An 18,450-nucleotide genomic window follows, 5' to 3' on the forward strand; every position below is an offset into this window, starting at 1 on the left:
AGAGGTGGATGAGACAGACAGAGACCGGGCAGTTGCTCAGAGACAATACCCAAAAAGGTTTGGAGACAGAGAAACCTAAACACTGGGAAACTGGTGGTTTTTAAAAGAAAGTCAAACTTTTCAGAAAACGAGAGCCTGAGAGGATAGGAAATATGTGAAGAAAAAAAAAACAACAATCCTCGAATGACCACTGAAAGGGATTCTGCCGTGGCCAGAATGCAAAGAAGAGAAACACAGTGAGTGCTTGAGTTTGGAGAATTTTACAGCTCTGGAGAAAAAGTTTCCACAAAACATTTTGGATTGAACTCCAGTTCAACTTTGGTTAAAGAGAAAGAAAATAAATAGAGGTGGAAAGAAAACCTGAGAGACTCTGTTCGCTGTTTTACTGAAGCTCATTACGATCTGTCGTTGGGGATGCGGATCTTCAGCAAAAACCTTCGCCTTCAGGACATAACCATCATGTATTTTACTGCTCTGGCTGCTCTAATGGTCATCTTGGTGGCTTCTTACCAGGCGCCCAACAATGCTGTTGAAGTGTCCAGCCTTAAACCGAACCCCTCTCGCCCTCTCCCACCTCTCCCCATGCCTTTCCGGGTGCCCCTTGATCCACGTGGGGAGCTCCAGCTGGCTTGGAATGTCAGCTACACCAACCAGGAGATTTATATGGAGCTGAGGGTTGCAGAGCTCAGACACGGGGTGGTCCTGGGGATGTCCGATCGGGGAGAGCTGACCAATGCTGACCTGTTGGTGTTGTGGGACTCTGGAACCCAGAGCTACTTTGGAGTAAGTAAACCCTAGATGTGTGTATTTTATCTTCATAAGACTCTGTAAAAAGGACTTTAATTTTAGTAGGTAAAAGAGTCTATCGTGCCCCCTTTGCCAATTTTTATTGCAAGTTAGCTTGCCATATTCATAAATGCTCAGGGATTACACAGAAGTCCTTAAAGAGGTGAGATTTTCCTCTTTCTCAGAAATCATCTGCCTGTGGTCCTTGGAGTGTGAGATTGGTGTTTTTCCAGAAGGAGCCGGCGGATGGTGTGCTTCATGATCACATAGTCACAAAGGATGCAGGCGGTCTGCACTAATTGGAAATCACTCAAACAGCACTAATAGCTGAAATTCATCTGGGAATTATTAGCAGATATTAGCATATCAAAGTTGAATCCTGTGCTGATTAAGATGTGTATGTATATTACCTCATTTTCTTTTTGCTAGACTTGAGCCTTTAAACAAAATCCAACTTTTTCTCTAATACGCTGTCCTTAAAAATAATATACATAGCTATAAAAATGTTTGGATTTACACTTTCCCCCCTCTTTTAGTATTCCTAAAGAGTTTATGTGGAAATATTAACGAAAGCACCAGAATGTGTTTAGATTCTCATTCCTTCTCCTTTAGATATTTTTCTTTAATATTTTATAATAGTAACATAAGAACAGAGTCTAAGTGGTGTAGTTATCAAAATATGGAATATCACTTATTTTTCAGCTACCGGCAACACATGTGGTGCTAATACGTTCCAATAATCCATATCTATTACAGACAATTTTCTTGTTTCCTTCAATAAGATGGGAAAAAAAATTAAGTACAATACATTTAGTTTACATGTATATCAACAAGCTGCATGCTTTTGGATCTTGACATGGAATTGTCCAGTTTAAAATGGGGATACATGTAATAAGAATGTTTATGAATTAATAAGGAGTAGTGTAAAATTTAAACAATTTGTATAATTTATACTTAATTTCAAAGATATGCCTTCATTTAATTCTGAAATATTTCCATAAATGTCGGTGTCTAGCATTCCCACCTTTTAAAAGCATCTACAATCTACATGTAACACTCGCATCATTGTAAGTCTTTTCTTGTTCAATCGATTGCCTCCTGTCGGACTTTCTTTCTTCTCCAGTTCCATCGTTCTTCCCTCAGGAGGCCAAAATTACCCACAGAAGAAAGGTCACTGCTGTTCCACTGTCTCCCTCCCTCCCTCTCTTTCTTGCTCCCTCTCTCCCTCCCTCTCTTTCTTGCTCCCTCTCAGGCACATACTCACACACGCGCGTACACGCACGCACGCACACACGCACATATATTCACACACTTTTCAGTGACTGGCTACTCAAGCTTGAACCATTTCTGTACAATCAGGAACTCAGAAACTCCGGACTTTCAATAGATTGATGGAAAAAAAAAATCTCTGCTATGATCTTCACAGCAGTGTGTATGGAAGATGAAATAAACACACAATAGAACTTAAAGCTAAAAGAAAGAAAACAATAAGACATTTAAAAAGCTAAAAAACATAATAAATAAGATTTCAAAGTCCACAGAACTCAAAACTTGTGGGTCCAACAGTATGACAGTTATGAACAGTTGTTAATGCAAAGCCATTTACAGCTGCTATATTAGATATAGTAACATTAAATAACATAAAACAAATGCAAGTACCGGTAGTTTGGAATTTTTTTTCAAGAGTATTACGTAAAGCAAATATAAACAATAAAAAAAATTGATAATGGTCTGTACCAGATGACGATGTGTAAAGAGTCCTTGGAAATGATAAAACTACAGAGAATTATCAGTTTAGTCTCAATAGCTCTTCATCTGTATCAAGCCTGTCATTCTTTGGTTGTCTGTTCTGAAATGTTATCTTTTTTTTGTTTACTCTCATTCCTTGTGTAGGATCATTCTCACCTGCACTTGGATGAAAGCTCTAAAATCCCACCTACCTGCTCAGGGGGAAAAGAGGATGTTAGAAAGTGTTGCCTACCTTGTGCACACACTGGAGCATTCAGCAGCTAAAAAAAAGCTAGCAAAAGTCTCAAGTCTTAATTTCTTTATATGACACTAGGGAAAAAAAACCTCACAATCAACATTAATTTTACCCACTGCATTTACCAAACATGTTTATTGTGTGACCCAGGACTGAAAGACCTCTATCATAACTTATACACTGATCTGTGCTTTTTCAGAGGGCAGGGACAAAAGATTCCTCCACTCATTCACACACAGCGGAGATTCCTTTAAAAACAACAACAACAAATAAATAAAAAGATTAGATAACACATAAACTGTGGCTTCAACACTGTTTAAAATAGTTGTATAACTCTGTGTCTCAGCCATCTGTAGAGCTCACAGCTTGTGAATTCCATACATGCATACATAGCACATATTGTTTAATGTGAACATTTTCCCCCTGATTTGTACATACTGTATGTTTTCAGAATTGCTGGCTTTAAAGTCTATGAAGTGTGTGCAGAACAGTTATATAAGAGCGACAGAGAGGGAGACGGAAATAAAGAAAGAGATCTTAGGTGCTATTCTGGCCAGGTATGAATGTGAGAAACATAACAGAAGTGGATAGAGCGAGCTGAGCTGCTGCAAAGCCCCCTGGCAGAGAAGTAGAATATCGTGTACACCAGGCTTGGATGGCTCTAAAACACAAACTGGCACACTTTCAATGATTTCTCTAACTGGATTATAATTACTTGCCAAACAACTCCAAAACTTTTTCACCACTTAAGAAACAAGCAGCTACATGCTTTGCACAGACTCGTAATTCTCCCGAAATTTGTTCATTAATGGCAGAATAATGAAATTCCCTGAAAGAATGTAGCCTAGACTAACCCTCAGTTAAGAATAGGTTGCTCAGTGTTGACTCTAACTTATCGCTGTGTTCTCAAATGTTTTGCTTTGCTATTTGTTGCGCGTTATTCAAAACCTAACCAGACTTATTCTGTCTTCTCCTGCAGGATGCTTGGAGTGACAGCAAGGGTCATGTATCACTAGACAGCCAACAAGATTACGACCTGATTGAAGCCAAACAGAAAGCTGAAGGATATTACCTGCTCTTCAAAAGACCATTCAGTACCTGTGATCCCAGAGACTACGTCATAGAGGTGTGAAGAGTTTATATTCTTAGTGTATGTCACTGCTCTTTAAAGCTCTGGTACTCAGGAGAAACCTCTTTCTTTAGGTGGTTTATTTATGAATTTGATGGTGCAGTTTTTTTTCCTTTTGCTTTCCTTTTTAAAACCAAAGATTATTAAAATATTGCTCACACTGTTAATTACAGTTTTCAGAAAGAGAGGCTGGCTATCGTCACGGCTATCCCACTAGAATGCAGTGAATAAATAAATGCATAAAACTCCCCAAAGCAACAATTTATCTTACAAACTGCTAAATCTGAACTGCTCCCCCAAGTAAAGGTGAACGGAGGAAAAGGAGTGCACGCCAGAAGTCATCAGATAAACTCAGTTAGGAAATTAGCAGGTAAGTTACCTATTACTGAAGAACCGCATAGTTATGGGTGTTGTTCAAACTGAAAAAAACCTCCCAGTGGTTTTCAGCAAGCCCTCAAATTCTTAAGCAACACAAAACTGATTGCACATACTATAAAAGCATTTTAAATGACAAACAAGGTTTTAAAAAGGCAGTGAAGTCCTCATGTAAGCCAGGATATTTAATAGTCTGTAATTTGTAAATCTAAAAACCTTCCCGTTGGTTTAGTCTCTTTTGACTAGCGCCTTTTCACATTGAAAGGAGATGTTGGCAATTCAGCAGACGTGTAATGTGTCATTTAAATTCAGACAAAGATGCATGCTGATGCTAATTTGCCGCTCATCACTTTATTTACTGTAAAACCTTGTTTGTCATATGTAGGCTAGAGGTATGCTAATTACCTCCTGTGATGGCTAGATACCATCTTGACCACATTGGAGGATTGGAGGAGAAAATTCCTTGTCTGTGGAACAATGCCAGAAAAGAATAATTGATTCAATGAAATCTGTTTAACTCCCTGTCGAAACTTACTTGAAGACGGCTACGCTGTAAGAATAAATGCATTTTAAATATTGTTTAAAAGACAGTGCCTCTAAACTCTTCTATATATTTTTTAATTTATATGTGTCCCTTCTAAGGAGCACTCTAAACAAAAACAATTGAAATCCAGGAAGTGCTTTAAATATTCTTCAAATTAAGGGCGTTGTGCTGGCTTTTATTCCGAGAGCACACATTTTGTTTTTGTTTGTTTAATTGCCTTTATTGACTAAGTTGAAAAATTATTTACTGTAACCCCAGTACTGTAGTGTTTATCTTTTTGCTGTCTTTTTGATTTTTCACCTCTAAATCACTTTGTATGGCAATAATCTGTATGACAAGGTGCTACACAGATCACGTCTGACTGAACTACAGCATGATTTTACTTGCTGGTTTTGGCCTCAAGCCAAAATAACAAGAAGGTGATGAAGAAGGAGGAAAAATCATGAGTGTCAGACAGAAAGTATTTGAGTTAGCGCATCAATGTAACACATTGTCTTTGCACTGTGCATGTTAATGAGACAGGGCCTATGTGCATGCGTCTGCACGTGCCTGCACTTTTGCAGTATTTTCATTGCTGTGAACCTGATTAATTTAAGGTGTGAATATGAAACACTCTGAACATTATAATGATTATAGTTTCCATGGCACCACATTAGATTTTTAAGTCAGATGCACCAAAGCAAGGCTCATCACTATGACAACATAATGAAAAGTTTGCTGTGCTTGCCTCAGAAGGCATTAAAGCCTAATAAAAATGAAGGGACGCTTAAGTAGAAATGCACATCATGGAGGTTCATATTCTCCTATTGTGGCCATTAAACACTCTTTCTTTTGTGATTGCTCTAATTTGTCAGGAGGGGACTGTGCACATCATCTACGGCTTCTTGGATAAACCACTTGCCTCACTGGATAAGCTGAACCTGTCTGAGATCCGCACCGGTGTACAGAGAGTCCTGATGTTGCGTCCCGACACGCCGCCACCTACCCTGCCTCCAGACGTACAAATGTTAGATGTAGTGGCACCAAATGTCATCATCCCAAATCAAGAGACCACCTACTGGTGCTACATCCACAACCTGCCGGAAAATTTGGCCAAGAACCACATTGTTATGGTAAAAAAGAAAGGAAAAAAAGCTTCTAAAAACAGAAATATTCAGCGAAGAGTCTTTTTACACATAGCTGAGGGGGTGTTTCAGATGATTGTGCACAGGCAGCGGTTATTCTCCATGTCTACAAGCTAGATCAAACAAAATACCCAGCATGGCCACAAAGCAGAAGTGTCAACACAAAAAATAACCCTTTTCACAGGCATTTTTAGTGACATAGATTACTAAGAAATCCTCGGCACATATGGGAATGTAATGCCTTTAATGTTACATGACAGCAGAAAGAAACAGATACATTTCAGCCTGTGACTTCCTGCCACAGCAGTATTGACATGTCTTGCAGCAATAAAAATACATATACGGTTTTTTTTTTTCTTTCAGTACGAGTCGGCGATAACTCCAGGGAACGAGGCCATCGTGCATCACATAGAAGTGTTTGAGTGTTCTCCGGATGTCCCTGCAGTTCCAGGGTACAGCGGCTCCTGTGATGACAAAATGAAGCCGAAAAAGCTCAACTTTTGCCGACACGTGCTAGCTGCATGGGCTATGGGGGCTGAGGTATGATGGGAAATACTGACCTTCCTACTCCTGTCTGAATGACATTACCTTGCCTCAGTATGAAATACAAATAAGCTTAAATTCCTAACCCAAATGTCTTCAATTTGCAAAACAGATAAGCCACAAAGGGAAAATAATTTAAAAACGACTGACACCCACATAAACATTATTTTTAAAAACGTTTTTTTTTTTTCAATACATATAGCAAGTGCTTAATTGAAACACAGAGTTGGGAAAGTTTTTGGTCCAATGCTTGTACCTATAATAGGAGATAAACAAAAACTCCTACGCAAGTGATATCCAAGCCTAGAATTGCCAGCATAAAATCTTGTATAGATGAGCCCACACGCAGCACATATCTATTAAGAGCTTGGAGACAGTCTGCATGTGGGATGCACACTCACACAGAAATATTCATGCTTACATGGAAGCACAAATATCGTCATAGGAGACACAAATTAAAACTGCAGTGAGGAGGTAAGGAGAAGGTGTCAGAAAAGTTGAAACAGGAATAACTTGGCTTGCTGCAGCGAGCCGTTTATAGCAGTGCCACTTTTCTACCCTTTAACGCTGGCTCTTCCTATCATTGTGAGGCTGAATTCTCCAAGTGTTTGCTACTAGAGAACATGGGTTGGGATGGCTTTTAAGAAGCAGAAAAATACAGATGCAACCCAAACAGTACTTAGATTCTTGTTGTTAGTGATTTGTTTTTCTTTTCAATCACAAAACTGCTACCTTATTCTGAGGCTTGCCTCCCCTCTACGAAAACTTGCTTGCCTTTTTTTTTTCTCATTGCTTTCACTTCCCTGTCCACAGTTTTTACCTTCAACAAATTCATTGCCAGCTGTAGAAGACAGCTGTTGTCAGAGCAAAGAAGTCAGTGTGGAACATTTAGCACCTAAAAAGTTTGAGGTTTGGTAGCGAACAAACCAAAGTTAAAAAGGAGTTCTGCTCAGAGCTCTGCTGTCCCCCATTGCCAAGGTCACACTGTTCACCAAGTGCCGTCGGCAGCTGAAGACACACAGTGATGAGGAACAGGAAGACGAACTATAGTGGAGGACTAAGTCCCTGCATAAGATGTACCACTGACTGAAGTGACTGACATTAAAAAAAATCCTGCTAGTGGCTACAAAATGTCTGCCTAAAGGACAGTACAGAGCTCTGATTATACCAGCACAAGAACAGGCCCTAAGGACCACATCCATAGAGACAGGAGTCTGCCACACACTGCACATAGATGTCCCAGAGTCTATTCACCACATAGTAGCAGGATGTAAGATGCTTACACGGAGGCACGAGTAAGTGGCTGGCATTGTGTACAGGAACATCAATGGGAGGCACCACCAAAGGTGGCTGAGAACAACAGGGCTAAGGTCCTGTGGGACTCTGATTTCCAGACAGACAAGCAGCTTCTGGCCAATCAACCAGACATTGTACATTGTACTTGGTGATTGTACTTGTGGCAGTCCTGGTGCACAGCCCCATCAGCAGGAAGAAGTACGAGAAAATAGAAAAGCACCAGGTGTTTGCAAGGTGCAGCCGATCAGAAAAAAAGGGAGCTTTAAGAGATGGGGCCCCCAACCCAAGGAGAGCTAAACTGTCTGGTTTCAGACAGCAGACGAACTAGAGGGGATGATGTAAGGTCCAGTATATGATAAATAAGGACTAAACTATGAATCCCACAAACACCAAGTATAAAAATACAGAGTTACAAATGAACGTAAATCAGCATCTTTAATGCCATTAAGCTTTTCATTCATCTTTAATTATTATGTAGTGAAATCTAATAATAATTATAACATTTAGAAGTTTTCTTTGTGGCATCTGGTTGCAGAGTTTTGGAGTCATGACCTTATTACCTCTGAAAGTCACTAAAAGATTGCATAGCAGTGATAAAACATCATCATATCGCCAGTTTGTTTTTATTTTTAACCAGGTTCCACGATTTGTGTCGTTTTCTTTGGGAGATTTACATTTTTGAAAGGACCTCTCATAAACAGGGGAGGTGACGCTTGTTATGAAGTAGTCAGCTACATAGTCAGTCGGTCATCTATCAGCTATTAATCTACCATACTTTGGTAGCCTACTGCTGGCCACAAGAAGCAAAGCAGACAAGGAATGGTGAGGCTGTCAACATATTTGTCTGCACTACTCCCCACTGTATCACAGGCAGCCTGGCCCCTCTCCGATTGGATTATCTGCCAGCTAAACAAAAACAAGCAGGATGCCTTCTGTGAGCTGTGAGCTGTGGAGACAAGATTAGGTGGGAAATATTCAGGCCTCTTTCATCACCTCTTAATAGTGTTGTTTCATTCTCCTCGGCACCGCATCAGAAGGGAAACGTGGCCATGCAAAACAAGAGAAAAAGAGAAAAATAGAGTGAAGGAAGTTCTGAAGTGAAGAAAATCAATAATGAATGATGCTATCAGAATGCAAAAAGGGAGAATAGCACCGAAGAAAAAGGTGCGTTTGTGTGCAAGGGACATGTTTCAGAGGATTTAATGTTATGACATGAGAGCAAGATTAAAGCTTAACGTGGATTTCTCTATGTAATCGATGAAGGCAGTGGCTCTGATATGATCCCGAAGAATACAGCCTTTTTTGTTTGTAGTATTTTTTTTTCTTTTTTGTAAAAAAATATTTCTTTTTCTATAAGAAAAATATAGATACACATGATTTAAGTCATAATTATACATGACATGACAAAAAAAATTCTCAGTTGTCAGTAATAACCTGTGCTAAGTAAATTAATTTACAGATTTAAACTATGTACTTGGTTGTGCATAGGTATCCCTGTTTCTTTACGGGCTTCAGCAAGAATTCTATTGAGCAGGACAAGGAGAGCTTGCTTTGACGACGCGATCACATGTTCAGAGAACAGAAGAATGATGCTTATGGATAGATGGAACAATATATTGCTAGCATATAAAAAAATTATTAAAGGAAACCTGAAAATGTTTTTGCCGTGTTGTATGATATGTGAAAAAAAAACCTGTGATATGATCTTAAAAAAAACAAATCATACATATGTGTGTATTTGTGTGCATTTATGTGTATTTGCAGGCTTTCTACTATCCCCCTGATGCAGGCTTGGCTATGGGTGGACCAGGTTCCTCAAGATTCCTCCGTCTGGAGGTCCATTACCACAACCCTCTCCTTATATCCGGTACATACAGTATATATGTGAACATACAAACTTCAGGCGCATGCCTCTAAGAATGTTTTTCACTTTCTTTGACACACACACACACAGCAGCAGCAGCAGCAGGACTCTCTGTGCAGTATCTCTCTCCAAGATCCACAGGGTTGTCTTGAACTCTGTCAGTGCAGTCCCACTTTGTCTTCCTTATCCCAATCAAACCTTGAAATACACAGATATCTTCCAAGTATTTCTTACTTTTTCAGCCCTGGCTCTTATAATACAGTATTTCTGCGATTTAAAATAATTTAGAAACCACAGGTCTTCAATAGCAGGAAACAAGGAAGCGAGGGGTGGAGGATGACATTCAACAAAGGTCCCCAGCTGGACCCCTGGACCAAGAGGGTTCCTCTTTAATTATTAAATTAATTTCAGAAATATCACCAAGATCACCTTTTAATATCTTATGCTAACAAATTGCACATAGCAAGCGTTTTAGAGGTTGTTATACTGTGTTGTCTAAACAGTTGACAGAAAATAGGAGGAGTCATATTTACCTGGGCCAAACATACATACTACATATTACAGTATATAATTACATATTAACTAGACCTTACTTTATAATCCTCTTTTTATGTTTCTGTTAATCTCCTTCCAAGATCTGTTGCTGTAGCACACAAACAGCACCTGAAATAAATTCCTTATGTGTATTCTTAGTCTGGTATAATACAAGACTATTCTGGCTATCAAATGTTTTAAAATGATCTAAAAGTAAGTAGTTAACTTAAGATATGCTAAATGTGTTCTAATATTTTAATATTCTTCACGCAGGCCGGCGTGACTCATCAGGGATACGACTGTATTACACCCCGAGCCTGAGGCGCTACGATGCAGGGATCATGGAGCTGGGCCTCGTTTACACTCCTGTAATGGCTATCCCACCTAAACAACACACCTTTTACCTCAGTGGATACTGCACCTCCAAGTGTACCCAAACAGTATGTACAGATTTACTTCATTATTTATAGTTAAAATGCTGGGGGGGATATTTTGGCTGACATGTCTTTCTTTTCCCAAGTTTTTTCTCTTTGTCTCTATGGTAAAAAAAAAAGTTTTAGTTGGAGCTTGACTCTTTCTCTGTCTACCCAGGCTTTGCCTTCAGGTGGAATCTATGTATTTGCTTCCCAGCTGCACACCCACTTGGCGGGGCGTGGGGTGAGAACGGTTTTGGTGAGGGGAGGCAAAGAGCTGGAGGTGGTACAGGAAGACCAGCATTTCAGTACGCACTACCAGGTGGGAGATAGCAGGGCTAAAATTAGACTGGGTTAAGGTGGCCTTTATTTTAGATCTCAAAGAGATGTGTGTTTCAAAGCTTATTCACAACAAATATTTGGTAAATTAAACCAGAGTCTTTTTCTACCCTTTTACTACTTTCTCCAACATTTAAAAAAAAAAAAGAAGCTGTTTTACTGCCGTAAAGTCTGATTGGACTGCGGTAAAGTGACCCGTGTACACTATACACAGGCCATAAGATACACAGACAAGCTAGAGAGGCGAAAAACAGCTAAAAATGCAAATAAATACGTGATCATGCATGTTGTTAATGATGTACACAAAGTGCTTGTGAGTCAATCAGAGTACTTCTTCATCATTTACTTACTAATTTCCTGTGGTTAATGCTGAGTAATTTAATAATGTTCTGTTAAAATAGGAATAAATCACATACTTTTACAGTATATTTTCACTGGCTGGTTAATAACATGTTGGGTTTAATATTAAAAAGCACTTGGGACACATTGGATGGCACAGTGGTGTACAAATTAGCACTCCTGTCTCTCAGCAAGTCTCAGTTCCAACTTACTGATCAGCTGAAATCTTTCAGTATGAAAGTACTGCACATCATCCCTGTGCCTGCTCCACCCACAGTCCAAAATATGAAGGTTGGGTTAACTGGCGATTCTAAATTGGCTGTAGGCATCGGGTAGCTTTTCATTTTTGGGGAGCAAAGGCTCAACAAGTTTTGACATGTGCTTTAGAAAAACTATTTCAAAATAGAGTCAATATGTAACTGAAAAAGATTCTTATTCTTAAAAAACAAAAAAGCGTATCTAGTGATGAAGGTCAGAAGTCACTTCTGTCCAAAAAACAGGAGCAAAAGAGAAGCTCACACTTAGAACACTTAACATTTTTATACATCTAAAGACCATCAGCAACCTTGTATAAGCACTGACATCAGTATTGACGTCACTAGATAGTGATGTAGTCTTCAGCTTCAGCAGCATCCTGGTTTTGAATAGTTCCCTTTACAGGAGCTTTGCAGCAGCAAAGAGACACAGTTTGTCTCCATTTCAGGCTTTATATTAGAGAAAAGCATTGATGAATGAGTGATGGTGCAGTTCAGGTAATAGATGGATGCCTTATATAATGCCTTATATGCAAAGACCTATCAACTAAACATCTAATCAGTTGTCGACATCTGCTGTGTTTTATTTATGCACACTATCCTGAGGCAAATACACACACACAGCTGGACACAGACTCTCAAATAAAACGTCCAGCTGCTGCTGATGTCCGATTAAGTTTCACCTGCAGCCTTATTGAGCAATAAGAACCGCATCAAACCAGTCTCAGCCAAGCTAATAGACCTTTTAACAGAGAAAGCTAATAACTGTGAAAGGTGCCTCCAAGGAAAGCAGCCACTGGTTTTTCTTACTGCATTTGTGCTGTACACAGAGTATCCAGTTATATCTAAAATTAAGATGCTATGCAGAGTACTGCATTTTGCAGTGGTAAATGTGAACTCGTTTATCAATACATACATCCATGCATGCATGCATCCATCCAGGGGACTATCCTACGCCTGTCATAGGTTGAACAGCAGGCTGCTTTTTAGCTTATAGCACCAATCTATTGTTGGGCTAACACATAGAGACAAACATCCATTCACCATCACATCATCACTTACAGCCCAGAAGCTTCTTAAACCCAGAAGCTTCTTGCAGGACTTATTATTAATTTTGAAAAACTCTATTTTTGTCTTTCTTTTTGTCTTTGTTTTCATACAGACAATCCGAGTTCTTAGGAAAATGGTGAACATTTTGCCTGTAAGTATCCAACAAATGGCTGTATTTTCAACAGAAATTACAAAAGGCAATAACATGTTTTTGTTTACTTCACGACAGTGCTTGTTCTACGAACAGATTCCGATTACTGTCTTCCAAAATTGTTTTTTTTAATGCTAGAGCCCTGTAGATATGATTTCCCCTTCGCCTATGAAGTTTTTAATTAGAGTAGCTTACTACTGTAGAAAGCGTTTAAACAGAAGTGCAACAGGAAGAGGCAGCTTGGCCCATCTCTTGGGAATAGCAGCAGCAGACCTCTGACTGGACACTGTATCTCTTACATGAAGGATTTTCTGGCAGTAATCTTAAAGTATCATCAGTGTTGTTTGCTAAATATAAAATGTGGTGGAATGTCTTCATATCTGTGCTTAATCCCACAGGGTGACGTACTTATAACAAAGTGTACTTATAACACAGAAGATAGGAGCAAGCCTACAGTGGTGAGCAGCGCACTCTGAATATATAAAAACTCTTTTCTTGTTGCTGGATTTCACCCTGATCATTGTGAATAACAGAAGGATAACCACGAGCAGCTTCTTTAATCTCCTTCCATCTTTCTCCTTCAAAACTCAACATATTTCTTTTGTTCTCGCTGTCTTGGCAACCCTGTATCTGCTCTGTGTACTATATTTTCACTGTCTGAAATATCTTTGTCTCCTCAGGGTGGTTTTGGCATCATGGAGGAAATGTGTGTCAACTACATTCACTACTACCCCCGTACCCAGCTGGAGCTCTGCAAGAGCCACGTTGACCAAGGATACCTGCAGAAATATTTTAACTTCATTAACAGGTAGTGCAGGCACACAACATTTCCCGCTCCCTAAAACGATTAGCTACTCTTTCTCCTTTCCCTCTTCCTCTCACATGTGACTAAGCCATTTTTGTTCTCAGCTCATCTCCTCCTGGGGACGCGTGGTGATTACATTGTCCAAAAGTAAAACTGTGTCCTGATAACTCAGATTCCTAATCCTTTCTCAATCTCACTCTGCCTCCTTCTTTTATTGACTTTCCTTCAAATCTCTCTTCCCCCTCTCCATCCTACCCTCCTTCCCTGCAGGTTCCACGGAAATGACCAGTGTGTGTGTGGTGAGGTTAGTGTGACGGAGCAGTTTTCTCAACTAGAGTGGGATGAATTCACCGGAGAAGTGCTGGACTCGCTTTATAACACAGCCCCCATCTCGATGCACTGCAATCAGTCGACTGCACGCCTCTTTCCTGTAAGTCCCCAGTCACACACACATACACCCGCTACAATAGACTGCCAAGCCACCAATTAGGCCAGTTCAAAAGAAGACATCAGTGGGACAGTGAGTCAGAGCAGCTGAACAGACAGCTTGTTAACTTGTAAAATCAACTCAGATGCACACAAGCTGTTTGGATCAGAGAGAATAAATCAATTACAAACTGCGAAGAAGCCTCGATCAAGGTTTTCTGTCAGAAATTTTGCTTTAGTCTTTAAGTTTAACTTAACTTGTGCAGTTAGTGAAAAGCAGTTACATATACCATACTGCAGCGTTTCGGTGGATACACGAACAGAGCATGACTAAGACAAGTAAAGGATAAACGGATTTTAGGTGATCTAGGTTTGGAAACAGCACATAATTTAAAATTCAGGCCAAATACGTCACATAAAAATCCAGATTAAAATCAGGACTGCTTATGAAAGAAACCCACAAGGTACACAGCTACAGTTCTGAATCAGCTAAATGTACAGAGAATCTGTCTGCTGTGAGGATTTGTTTAGTTAATCCATTAAGGCCAAAGCTGTTGATTGATTTTTTTTACCTGAAAAATCCCCACATTTTGTCAGTAGCATCCGCAAAACTTTCACATCAAAATGAAAAGCTTGTGCTCTAGTAATGAAAGTCACTTGCCTGTGATCCAGAAAAAAAAAATGTGTCGATAACACAGACGCTCTACATCTGATGTTCTCAAATTATATTGTGTATTCTCATAGCAGTAGTCAGTAGCCCCGTCAGCGAATATATTGTGGTTAGCAACTTTGGAAAAATGGCACCAGCAGCATTTTTCTATCTAATCTTATGATTTAAAATACGGAAGTATTATCAATTCTGTCTCTCTAGAAATAAGGTATATCTGTACATCTCTTCTTTAACTAGTTTGACACCTTTTTATCTGGCATATTTCAGTAATGGTGCCAAAACTGCAAATATATATATATATAGTTTTTTTTTCGGGGAATCCGTAATGAGTGAAATTAACCCAGTAATTCGACAATTGCACTTATAGTCAGGCTCACGGTTTTAGTATTTGAGCTGCCAGCACTCTGTATGGCAGAGTACATACAGGAGATGTTGTTTGGCACTTGAAAACTTTGCAAGAGATAATGAGCAGTGGAGCCAATTTAGGGATGAGCTCATGCAAAATATCCAAGTTTTGTTTTTAACAAAACATGAATCAAACATGTGAAGCTCAACAAAGAAAAACCAAAGCTCAACAGCAGGCTCTACCTGCTTTAAGCACTGTGCAAGGCATTGCATACAGAACACAAATTACTCTTTAAACTTGGCATACTTGTTGCTGGTCTGAGTATTTCAGGAACTGCCAACCTACTGGTATTTTCCAACACAACCATCACTAAGGTTTACAGAAAATTGTATGGCTGAGATGACCACTTGTTAAACACTTACAAAAAAGACATGCAAAAGAGCATCTCTGAACACACGGCACACTGAATCTTGAAACAGGCGAGCTACTGTAAAGCACAAAATTGAGGCTGCAGTTCATTCAGGCTCACCATAAGTGGACAAAAGAAGATTGGAAACATGTTGCTTGGCCTGACAGGTCTCAATTTCTGCTGATATAAACATGAAAACATGGATCCATTCTGCCTTGTATCAGTGGTTCAGGCTGGTAGTAGTCTAATGGTGTGGGGGATGTTTTCTTGGCACACTTTGGGCCCTTTTGTACCAACTGGGCATCATTTAAATGCAACAGCCTATCTGAGTATTTCTGCTGACCATGGCCTTCTCTTGTGACCCGATAATAGCAAGATGTATTTAAAGGCCACTGAACGTATTTAAATGTATCAGAGTCACACCAGCTTCTTTTTCTGAAAAGTAGTAGTACATAGTCACAGTGTTTCCTGTAAATCACAGGTGTAGAACTCTAGGCCTCGAGGGCCGGCGTCCTGCAGGTTTTAGATCTCACCCTGGGTCAACACACCTGAATCAAATGATTAGTTCATTACCAGGCCTCTGGAGAGCTTCAAGACATGTTGAGGAGGTAATTTCTCCATTTAAATCAGCTGTGATGGATCATGGACACATCTAAAACCTCCAGGACACTGGCCCTCGAGGCCTGGAGTTGCCTACCCCTGGTTTAGCTTAACAGTATTTAGCATTTTCAGTCTTAAAGCTTCATGTGCGTTTCATAATTTTGTGAATTTGAGGAATGTGTGACAGTGGCGGCAATGTTAATACTTCAATAAATTCTGTCTAAACCGTCTGGCTATTATTTTAAAGCACCGAGAACTAAATAATACATTTGATTTTAAGAACATATCACGTGTGTTTCCAGGGTGACTGGGACAAACAGCCCATACCAGCGGTGACCTCAGTCCTTGAAAAACCTCAGTACACCTGTAAGCGAGGCACGCTTCGCACCAACTGATGCCTTACACCTTCAATGTGAGCAGCAGGATGTTTCAGCCCGAGGAAAAGGGAGACCTCAAGAGTGGAAACCCAAACAAGTTCCCACAATTTTATTCAGTTTGCCTTGGTTTTTATGTGTTTGTTATCTACTTGCTGTAACTATATACTTATATAAATTCCTGCAGTCTGTGTTATCGTTAGCACATATATATTCTGTTAGTAACAATCACATTTTTCCCCCCCATTGAAACCATTTAAAACTCTACAAATTGGGAATGGCAGGTATCAAACTAAATTAAAATAATGCTGGCAGTTTTTTTGTAGCTGTTATCAACAGACATGTTACGTTTGTGCCGAGACATAACATATCTGCATGTTTGTTCCCTGTGATCCTGTTGACCAACTCAAAACATTTGGGCTGGAAACATGATGTCATTTGGTGAATAATTACAATCTGTACTAAACACAACATAATAAGTGACTTGAGTGTTATTCAAAGGCAAGAAATTAAATAAAAATAATTTAAAATAAACACATTTTTATCCTTTCCTTAGTTAAAGTAAATGGATGGATGAATAATGAATGTCACAAAGTGTTGAATGTTAAAAAGAGATTTATTAATACACAAATCGCTTTGGACAGAAGAAATGAATGAGGGTTAACATTTGCTTTATAATTTGACTGGCCGCCACATCTTTCCACCTCTCATTTTTTATTCATTTTAAACTGGTCAAGTTTTTCCTCTCTAAGCATTAATAATAAACACACAGTCCAAATGTACATCCAAACATCCAATAACAAGATCAATTTTAACAACAAGCCAGTTTTCCATCGAGAGGTTTTCAGTGTTTAATCATATTACAGGAAGAAGAAGCTAAAAAACAAACAAACAAAAGAAACAGAAACTCTACCTACAATGTGATAAAAGAGCTGCAGTGTTTTATCAGCATGTTTCAAATTTCCCACATAAATCTCGTTATTAACCTAGACTGCTCCTGAGAACAACCATTGCAATGATTAATGGCCTTGTGAGCAGAATCGATGAATCATTCCACATTAGTAAACATTTCGTGCTGAACTGGTTTCAACAAACATCGGCGGGAGAAGCAGGAAACACACATACAAATGCCTTCCATTATTTAGACACCTTTTTCTGAGCTGTTCACAGTGTGTGTGCTGGACTCTAAGTGTATTCGTGTAAGTTAGAGTAAACAAAACATTGTCTTATGAGTGTCAAACCAGATTTAGATGCTTGTGTAAACACTAAGAATAATTATAACTAAAAAAACAGCACCTACATTAAAGATAAGATTCTCTGTACATTAAGAGCATTTAGTCTTTAAAAAAAAAAAATCAATATAAGCCAAGGTATTCATCAACAACTTAATTTTTCCCAGCATGACATCTATAAAGTCATGTCTTGCGTTACTATTAGTTTCAAATTTAAATATTAAGGAATTTTAGCAAAGATAAAATGAGAGGTTTACCTATGCATAAATTAACTGCTCGCCTTATTTAGCAAACTTCTGTTAAAGAACAAAAGGCGGTACATTAACACATAATGCCATGACCATGAGGGGACGGATCAGAAGACAAAGGAGATCTTTTCCCAAAACTGTTTTCTGAAAACTGCTGTCTTCTGTTATTCTACTTCATTAGTGTCTTGTTTCCCTGGTACGTCGTGCCTTTGGGTGTTTCTTTTTTTGCCTTCCTTTCTCGCAGGATGACTGCTTCAGATTTCGAGAACAAACAAAAAAAAAAGCCTCTGGATTTTGTCATCATTATCAGCACAAACAGTTACTGTATTCATTGTAAGTGTCTGTATTGTTATGAGAATAATTTTACTCCCCATTACAGAGTATTAGTATAACCAAGTAAAAGGTCAAATTAACACCGCCATTAATATCAAAGTACTTCTAATAAAGGATAGTTTTCTCTTGAACCTGATTAGCTTTTTCAAAGGACCTTCCCACAAACTGAAAAGTATATTTATTGATATTTACTTTGGATAAAAACATCCAAATATCTGTTTTGCGGCTGGTTGACTGAAACACACACACACACACACACACCACACACACACACACACACAC

General features: G+C 39.1%; 1 protein-coding gene across 1 annotated transcript; it reads left to right on the plus strand.

Annotated features, from left to right (window-relative positions):
• The first annotated feature begins 20 nt into the window (after positions 1-20).
• Positions 21-18,366, plus strand: dbh (dopamine beta-hydroxylase (dopamine beta-monooxygenase)). Its single transcript, XM_005938793.3, has 12 exons — positions 21-783; positions 3,750-3,896; positions 5,673-5,930; positions 6,306-6,482; positions 9,546-9,648; positions 10,453-10,619; positions 10,771-10,914; positions 12,687-12,725; positions 13,124-13,183; positions 13,406-13,533; positions 13,801-13,960; positions 16,284-18,366. The coding sequence occupies exons 1-12, from the start codon at positions 415-417 to the stop codon at positions 16,374-16,376; spliced, it is 1,845 nt and encodes a 614-aa protein (XP_005938855.1). The 5' UTR covers positions 21-414; the 3' UTR covers positions 16,377-18,366.
• The last annotated feature ends 84 nt before the right edge of the window (positions 18,367-18,450 follow it).

Source organism: Haplochromis burtoni, unplaced genomic scaffold, assembly GCF_018398535.1.
Source record: "Haplochromis burtoni strain Fernald_Lab_line unplaced genomic scaffold, NCSU_Asbu1 Contig_118, whole genome shotgun sequence".
Classification (NCBI taxonomy): domain Eukaryota; kingdom Metazoa; phylum Chordata; class Actinopteri; order Cichliformes; family Cichlidae; genus Haplochromis; species Haplochromis burtoni.

What these genes read in the sequence shown, in the direction of transcription:
- dbh (XM_005938793.3), top strand. Translation starts at nt 415, where the DNA reads ATGCGGATCTTCAGCAAAAACCTTCGCCTTCAGGACATAACCATCATG. An exon ending in CCAAGAACCACATTGTTATG is followed by an intron (nt 5,931 to 6,305) that starts GTAAAAAAGAAA and finishes TTTTTCTTTCAG; the next exon opens with TACGAGTCGGCGATAACTCC. An exon ending in AAATGGTGAACATTTTGCCT is followed by an intron (nt 12,726 to 13,123) that starts GTAAGTATCCAA and finishes TTAATCCCACAG; the next exon opens with GGTGACGTACTTATAACAAA.